Genomic DNA, 9,333 nt, shown 5'->3' with positions numbered 1-9,333 from the left:
CAAGAACACGGAGACTGTAAAGTTGTTTCTGAACCGCACAACCTGTTCCCACCACGGAAAGAGCAATTCAAAAATCATATTGAATCACTGGAGCTAGAACTTAATTTTGTTTCTACAGAGATTAGTTCTGCTGAATACAGAAAATTACATCTTTCAGTTTGTCATTTTGTTTATCTGCTTTTATATTTGAAATTATATCTGTTGAGTGGTCCTGACTGCAAAAACACCAGACTGTGTTTTCAATAAATAATTCCACTTTAATGGCAAAGTAATAATTTAGACAGATACAGTGCGCACACCTGCAAAAAAATATACGCAAGCTGGTTTACAAGCTAGAGGAACAATAAACCAATAGAAAATACATCATCCAGTTAAGTCCGATGACACCAAATACTTATTATTAGGGCTTTACAAAGACTACAAAACTTTTCAGATGATTTATTTCACTGTTTCTGTCTATTTACATGATATGTTACATCAAAAATGTACAAAATATAAAATGTATACAGACAAATGTTTCACAAACAATTTCTGAGTTGTAAACTAGGTGGACTTACTGAGATGTATTGCAGGAAGTTTTGTATATGCGATATTGTGTGTTTGTGTGTTAAACATGGCAGGGAAAGATTCGCAGGTTTGCTCAGAGCACAGGTACAGGAAAGAGCAGCTTTCCTTTTGGTCTTTGAGTCAGTCAAGGTGTCTGCACTGACATGTTGCATCAGAAATGGATCCAGATCTGGGGGGCATGATGTTGGTCTGACTGAATCCGACATGCATAAAATCAGTTAAGGTTTTATTAGGGCAATAGCACCGTGTAGGAACCTCTAAATTCAGTGATGCAGCTCAGTGCCATTTGGAAACTGCATTGATTTATCTTTGTTTTACAGTGAGTGGCCACAGGGTGGCCACAAAGAGTTAATAGCACCAAATAGACATCCTGAAGGTAACATCCATGGAGGTGTACAGGACATGTCTACACAATGCCAAAGCCCTTAGGTACCTTCGTGTTTATATGCACCTATTTTGACCAGACGCCTCTTGTGGTAAAAGAGTGTTTCCAATTATTCTGAGCAGTTTGAATGCAATCTGGTTGTCGCCTGCCGTGACATATGCACCTAAAAGATTTTCAGATGTTTTTCCCCCCAAAATGTATTGGCTTTGTATAGATATTGAAACATGCTCACCGTAGCACTGTTAGCTCCTGCATAGTCATAACAACTGTAAGTACGGGACAAACACACCAGGTAATAACAGCTTTTAAGGTTTGCATTCTGTATTTGTTTGCAACATACAGGGAATCTCAGCAAGTGGAACATCTCTTAACACCAACAGAATAAAATACAATTTTTTGTTTGTTTGTTTTTGATTTGATTTGTGCAAGGCTTTTTTTTTTTTGCTTTTTTTTTGTTTAAGTATTTACAATACCCACCCAGTAGACTGTGCAAAACCAACCCACTTTTACAGTATAAACTCTTCCTCTTCCACAGTGGACATCACTGCTTCAGTGTTCTTTTATGCTGAATTCTTCATGTACAACAATAGCAATCAAACCAACATGCTAAAACTAGAAAAAAGGAAAAAAAAAACCCATACATTTGTGCTCATGCTGCATCAAGTGCATCCAGCTCTGCTGGATAAGAATTCAAAACATCTATCCTCCAAAAACTCCATTCCATGGGACCAAATGGATTTGAGCTGATTTTCTCAGCATTTAGGTGGCAGTGGAAGTGGGTTTGGGTTCCTTGTGTATTTCTGAGGGTAGGCAGAGCAATCTATTCACAAGATAAAAATATTATATAGCAACTGTTCTTTCTCCTATCCATTTCTTTAAAAAATCATGATATACAGATATGAGGCTACTGTGTTAACTGACGTTTTCTCATTAGTAAATGAAGAAAAAAACAGTGTAAATTACCAATGGTTTAGGAATTAAACCAACTGTAAAACTGTTCTAGAAATCTGTTTTAAGGCAGTGAGACAGCACCATAAGAAATGTTCCTTCTTTCACTGAAAAGGCTCAAACAAATGAAGCCCTAAAAAGCCTTTAATCAGTGTTGGTTAATAATTGGTATAAAACTGCTGTTAAGGAGTGGGCAGGTGGTTAAAAAAGACCTTTGTGGTAAAAACAACTTTATAAAATCTGTGACCTGTGTACTAAAAACTTGATGGAGCGCATCACCGTGACCATGGCAGTTAGAATTAAATTGGCACTTATCCAGCATATCACAGTCATGTTTTCTGGTGATTGCACAACACTGCTTGTGCTTTCTGAGTTACTGTCATCATCTCTGACTGGTTTTGGAATGGGCAGTAGCGTACAATGCAAACACCACTGCAGTCCTGTGACCAGCACCATGTGGCACAACAGAGGTTAGAAGAGAATTAGAAGACCGCATTGTTCATGCAGCACCTTAGGGTAAACTAAAGGAAAAAAAACCAAACCAAAACAAAAGAAGTTGCACTGTAAACTTGTACAGAGAAAGAGAGACAGAGAGAAAGAGAGACAGAGAGGGCGAGAAAAAGAGAAAAAGGGAAAAAAAAATTCCAGTTTGGCTAACACGTGTGCAATCTGCTTAGATGCCCTTGGTCTAGGGCCCTTTCCAGTTGACAAATGGAGCCTCACTTGGCTCCATAGGTATTGAAATGCCTTGAAATTAAACTAATTCAAGCTTTCCACTTCAATTTTTCTTCCTGACTTTGCAGAGTTAGGTCTCCTGCCTACCTACAACACACCATTCTCGCTCGGGGACCTCGGCGTGCTGCTTTAATACTGGCAGTGGTCTAGTGGAAACAGGTTTTACCATGATCCTCCACCAAGGTTTGTCCTTTTCAGAGAGTTGATTCGAGGGAGGAATCCAAAATGTCGTCATGGTGGCTGGTGCTATCACTGTCACAGCTTTGTGCGCTCGAGTAGTTGGCTGCCTCTTGAAGCTTCATTAGCATATTCATCTGAAAGAAGAAAGCAATGTTTACATAATCTCGTCTCATTTAATGCTGCAGTGGCCGTGTTAAAATTTAATTAAGCTCCCTCGCTGTATGAGGTGTGCTGGTATCTGGCTGAGGAGACCATGCAAAAGGATTTCAGAAAGGGCAGGGTGTCAGCAGCTCCTCCTGGCACCCTTTTCATTGCCTTCTGGTCTTTAAATAGTAGTTTAAAGGTACAAGGAACCAGAGAGATACAATGGAGCTGCCTGATAACTCTCTTTAATTCAGGGGTGAGACTGGCTGCAGCTGCAACACGGCAGGGGAAGGAAACCATATCACAGCTGGACATCTGGGCCCATATTTGGAGACAGTCAAGCTTCCAGATAATTTCTGGATGGCGTAGACACACTATACTGGAAAAGCAACTGAAAACATAATCATACTAACATACCCCTTCTGCAAGAGAGAGATGGGGAGGGAGCGGGAGAGGGGTGGACTGAGGCCAGCAGCTTCATAAAAGAGTCCCATCTGCTGCCGAGGAGCTGACCTCAGCAGGGGAGCAGCAACAGATCCTCCTACCCAGGAGAGGGAGAGCTGCCACACAATTTGGAGATTATGAGAACCTGAAACTGATCTGAAAAATCATCAAAACGCAGCATTAAGCCCCAGAAAATTACTTGGAAGCTTGATGCCTAACTCTGTGTAATGATCAGGATTTTATTTATAACACATCCGCTTCTGCCAGCCTGCTCAGGGCTGCAAGCAATATTGACATTGCTTTAGTGTTTTTCAAGGAACAAATATGCTGTTATTACAAACAAAAAAACAGGCAATGAAAAAAACAAAGAGAAAGAGGTATTCTTGTCTGTTTGTGTGTTAAGCCCCTTTTTCTATTTTGCTCAGGAATCTTTACATCTCTATGGTCTCAACCTGCACAGCTTGTAAAGTTTTATGCAGGCACTGAAGAGCATTTAAAACTCTTTAATGCTATCAGATAGCTTCCTCTGAAGGTTTAATAGGTGTCCATGTGTGAGAATAGAGGATAGATGCAGTGCGTGTGCAATACGGCCTGCACGTGACGTGTCCTCTTTCCACAAGGGAAAGCCCTCCCTTCATGAGTTTCCAGCTTGTGGTGATTATTCAGATGCAGACACTGATCACGGTGTGCAGGCAGCAAGGGTGACAGGACACTGAATCGGAGCTGCCCAGGTATTTTCACCTTAGTGGAGGTGATGCATACGTGCTGGAAGCCTGGCCAGTACACTCACTGGCAGCCCAAATCACAGGGTCAAACAATCACCCCAAAGCTTATGGATTAGGTGACAGAGGATCAAATGAAGTTATTTTCTACACTTCTTTAGGATGCAAGGTCTGGTTTTGGATACCGAACACTTCAGTGAGGCTGAAGAGTCATTTTTGTAGCACTGATAAGAGTTAAATGCAATTTCCTCTGAGAAATTCCATTTTCCAAGGGCTGCCTGTATGCCAGAAGTACAGTTCTCTAAAATGGTATTTTGAATTGTGATAAAGGCAGTCTATAGAGAAAGCACTATACAAGAATAGTAGTTCAATATATGCAATTTAATAGTTCATTATGAGAGGAGGCAATGGTAAACCCAAATGTCTGGGATCATATTTAAATAAAACAATGCACGGCACTGAGGGAAATCAACCTCTTATCTTTTAATGCTGTCACACTTGCATCCCTTTTACATTTAGATTGTTATACAGTAATCAGTTATCTTGAAATGTTCTGAGGAATGGGAGGGAGGATGGCTGTCTAATTTGCATTTCCACTAAGTTCTCTATGACAGACAAGTTAGATAATGCAAATTTCTCAGTCCTTCATTTGTAGAATGTAGATGAAGGACTACTCAACCAGGAAAGGTGTTTTTAGAATAAACTGATTAATAAGTTACTGGAGAGTGCTGCCCAAACATTATAATGACGAAGACCAGACACATTTTTGGACAGGTGGGAAATGCAAATGATTTAGAAACATATTAACATGATGGTGATACTTGCCCTCCTGCTAGATTTTCCTTCTATTTTCAACCTTTTTAATAAATTATAGTAGGATTCATTTTTAAAGCCTGTTTTGGAACAGGTATGCAGTAGTTTTTTGCTGTACACAGTACAATTTAACATGTGATAACAAAGTACACACTGGAAAGCCTTTTCCCCAGAAGTTTAAATCTTACCAAGGGATCCCCTTCTGTATCAGTCTGTGGAATGTGCTTCGAGGTTGTTCCTTCCTTTGCTGATGCGTAACCTTCATAACCAACATCTTCTGGTCTTAACTGAAGCAGCGATGGCCACTCGTGCTGTAGAGATGCAGAGCTCCACGGATAGGTATCAGCTACCCACTTGGAGGGATCCTCCCACGGTGCCCTCTTACCATACATCTATATTATGGATATAACACAGGTAAGTATTCTACAGAGTTTTCAGTACCAGTTGCAACAGCAGGCAAAAGTAATCAAAAACATCTAAACCATTTCAGTAAGTAGTTTGCTTTCACATGTGCTCAGCAATCAGATATGGTAAGACATTCAAAAGACCTCATCTCCATTTGCTCCTTCAATACACAGAGTGGCTGCAAGCTGAAAAGCACTCCAAAACTAGTGATACTTGTAGGCATCAGTGGGAAGCACAAGTTCTTGATACAATGTGAAATTAGACCTTTAGGTAATTTGCTTAAGGCGTATCAGTGAAATTAACTCAGACCTATCTAAAACATTCAAGTTAATTGGATTTTGTTTAAAGTGAATTAGGAAGTGATAGTACAGATTGTTCTCTTCTCTGAGCAAAGTGGGATGCAGAAGCAGACATCTGTCCACACTTTAAGTTTGAGAACTTTCACAAGGTTAAGAGAAGAAACTCTCAAAGGATAGGATTTCCTTACTATGAAGCACAAAAATGCTTATGAATCTGGAAGGATGATAGAGGAAGGAAGAATGAAAATATTGGAAGTTTAGGAGGTCTGGTAGCTTCCTCAGTAAAATGCACCCTTCTCCACATTGCTGCTCACAAGCAACATGCTAACTGAGAGCCCTCTTGGTTTTTGCTTTACAGATTTCCTTTGGCTGTGATGATGACACATAGAGATGGGGAGCCATTCACCAAGGCTTTCTGTGATCTCTCCTGGCTCAAACAGTCTCCACAGAGCAACGAGAAGTGTAATATTGGCAGGGTGTATGCTCATGGAGCATTTAGATGGGCTGCACTCCTAATGGAAATAAAACAGTGAAGGATTTTAGGGCTAAAGCCAGAGAGATGAGTCGTGCTTATCACTGCAACACCTGCTCCCAGGCACTTGCTGAATGCAGAGCTCCAGATTAGGAAGCCAAGTTCCCTATATTACGCACAGAGATACTCAGACTCCTTCTGCCCTACGCTGAGGCTAGGCTGCTATAATGGGGATCTGCTGAAATAAGCCAAGAGGAAACGTTTCTCAGGGAGTTAGCAGGCTAACTCCAGGCTGTAGGCAGCACTTCCCCTCATCTGAGATTAACACCGATTAAATCTTTTTGGGAATCTGGGGCAAGGTTTGTAAATTCTGTGCCTGACAAGTGAGTTTGCAAAGTACCAGGCTAGAAAGACATTTTCTATCTGTCCCTAGTTCCTGGAACATCTAATTATGTCATAGAAAAGATTTATGTTTATTATTAATAATCTTACTCTATGGAAGCCTTCCAAAGCAGCTAAAAATTGGAAGATTCATGAAACAACTTATTTTCTTCTGTATGCTGCCATCTTCTGCTCCAGGATTGAAGTTTTCATTTAAGTAGTTACCCTGTATGCTTGGGAAAATATGAGCTTGAAGAATATCACTGCATTTTTATAGCTGGTCTAAACAAGCACTATTAATCTCATCGTGGCTGTTCTCTCAGATGTTTGGCAGTTTCCTGCACAAGATATAAACACTGTAACTCCCAGAGAGATAAGCAGTTTTAGGAAAGCGTGAGATATTAAACAGGCAAGATTCTAAACCTCCATCGCATCAGTATGTCACCATGTCAAGACCAGGTGATAAAGAAACTGCAGCTGCTTACACAGTTCTTTTACTAGTCCACAACAATCCCCTCTGCACACTGCAGTAATTTCTTCTGGTGTCATGTGTGGCAAAAAACTGCCCTTCCACAAAGCGTCTTTGCAGAGGACATAGAATTGCAGTGCACAAAAGAAAAAGGAAAAGGGAGGAAGCCAAATAAAAGTTGATAAAAAAAAGAAGAAAGGATTAATTTCAGGATTTAGGTTTGTTCCAAAGATGTGGAATGGTTTGAAATCTTAAACTATATGGGAAAGTTTACGGTGCTGTCCACAGCAAATCTATTTGTAGCCCTCTTTCTGCTAAGTAAAAGAAATGTTAATAGTTCATTAACTATTGAATGAACTACTGCTAACACCTAACTCTGGAGAGGACAGGATAGAGGGAACCGTGAAGCACTTTGACCTCATGGCACTGTTACCCAAAATGAGAATTACAGTCATGAGGAAACCTTAGCCCATAAAGAAAAATGGAAAAGCAAAACTATGGGAAATACAAGCAGGGCTACATGATATAAGGGCCAAAAGGGACAGAACTGCATGTTCTGCAGGGCCAAAGAGTAAATTATCTCAATCTGGTTAGATAAGGCCAGTAATTTTTTAATTTTTTTTCCCGAATGGTGAAAATATCCTTGTTCACAAGCTTTTCTGCACAAGCCTGTGTATTTACACATGAATGGAGGTGGGAGAGGATTAACACAGACTTCTTGTGCCAGTGTGAGGGCTATTATTTCTTCCATGCAGGGATAGGCTGAGACTGCCTTGACTCATGGAGGCAATCTGAGCTGTATTTAACATTGCTGTGAACTCGTTAAACCGTGGATAAAGGAGAATCTTCCTCCAGTCACAGAGGAGAAACCCTCTTCATAAAATATAAGATATGCTAGTGCTGGAGTTGGCAAAGCCAAATTATACTTCAGAGTAAGAGCAGGTCAAAAGGCGTTCAAGGCTGATTTCTATAATCCCTCCACAGATTTTCTTCTTTCAAATGCAACAGCACTTATACATGGATGCATTGGTTGAAAGTAGCTTGGAGAAAGCCTATGAAACTAATTAAAAAAAAAAAGCTGGGAAACAAATGACATACCTGAAGTCCTTCTCTCACAGCTTCCAGAAGATACGGCACCAGAGAATAGTTCCAGAGGTCTGTGAACCACACCCTAGAGCCATCAACATCCATAGGGCAAGGGAGGAAGAGGCGGGGACCTGAAAAGTCAAGTCATGTATTTTAAAAAGTTGAACTAGGGAACACACTAAAAATAAACTTCACAGAATTAAAAAAGTACTACTGGAAGTAGTCCTACTACAAAGTACTACTGGAAAAAGTACTACTCAAGAGACTACTAATATAGGACTACAACTAGCTATTAGTCTCCTGTTATTAAAATTGAAATAGTGTCACTATCCAATTCTGAGGCCTGATGTACAACTTTTATAAGCAAAGTTATGTAAAAGAATGACTTCTTTGCTAACATAGGTATTCCACTAAAAGACCTTGGGTACATGTGTATCTCTCACATGTTAGTTTGATTAAAATCAAACTGACTGTCCAAGTGTTTTTGTTACTGTAATTATACTGCAATGTGAAAGCAGGGAAAGAAGTTAAGCTTAGGGAACTTGCCATTGAAGTAATTTTTTGTAAATTAAACTTTTTAAAATTATGATTGCTTACTTGAAAGTCTTTAATAAACAAGGTAGAAATACCAGGAAATACATACTCTCTCATTAAACTTTCAATTTAAATTTCAATCTTGCTGGTAACTAGACAAATTCCCCACACTGATGTTGTACTTCCCATTGAGCGATTACAACTTTAAAAAAAATATATATATCCTTCACAAATCTCTAAAAGGCTCAGCCTGCATTCTTATTTCAAACCACTCTACCAATGGACTCACCAATGGTTACATCTGAAGAGCTGTGTGTTTCTAGGAAGCTGTTGAGATGATGCCATGTTTTGGGGATCCAGTCAATTATTTTCATGAGCTCATTATTGCGTATGTTCTTTTCTATTTCAGTCTCAATCAGTTTCCTTCTCAGATATCTGCCCAAGAAACCTTTAACAGGCTCTGTGTGATTAGCACACAGCACCCACCTGGGTAGAAAGGATAAATGTCAAGCAGCAATGAATAGCAAATACATAATTTCATCTTAAACATATAGAGGAAGGTAATGTCATAAGCTTCTGAGTTTCATTAGTCAGCAAGTATAAAACTACTCCAATAAACCACATTATTGCCCACTGCTACAACATAATCATTACAGGTTTCAGCAGAAATTGAAGACACTGCTGACCATAAGTGGAATGCAAGAATGCAATCATCTTCAGCAACGTGCTAGTGGTGCCAGAAAGTATCT

The 9,333-nt window shown here is 39.8% G+C and overlaps 1 protein-coding gene across 1 annotated transcript; it reads right to left on the bottom strand.

Moving 5' to 3' along the window:
- Nucleotides 1-244: 244 nt before the first annotated feature.
- On the bottom strand, nt 245-8,974 carry LOC104545189 (neuron navigator 3-like). Its single transcript, XM_010190255.1, has 4 exons — nt 8,874-8,974; nt 8,063-8,181; nt 5,127-5,330; nt 245-2,949 (listed from the first exon to the last, which is right to left on the bottom strand). Exons 1-4 carry the CDS (start codon nt 8,956-8,958, stop codon nt 2,830-2,832), a joined length of 528 nt encoding a protein of 175 aa, XP_010188557.1. The 5' UTR covers nt 8,959-8,974; the 3' UTR covers nt 245-2,829.
- Between the last annotated feature and the right edge of the window lie 359 nt (nt 8,975-9,333).

This window comes from Mesitornis unicolor, unplaced genomic scaffold, assembly GCF_000695765.1.
Source record: "Mesitornis unicolor isolate BGI_N332 unplaced genomic scaffold, ASM69576v1 scaffold42978, whole genome shotgun sequence".
Lineage (NCBI taxonomy): Eukaryota > Metazoa > Chordata > Aves > Mesitornithiformes > Mesitornithidae > Mesitornis > Mesitornis unicolor.
Note: the sequence above shows the minus strand (reverse complement) of the source record. Positions and strands in the feature narration are given on the sequence as shown.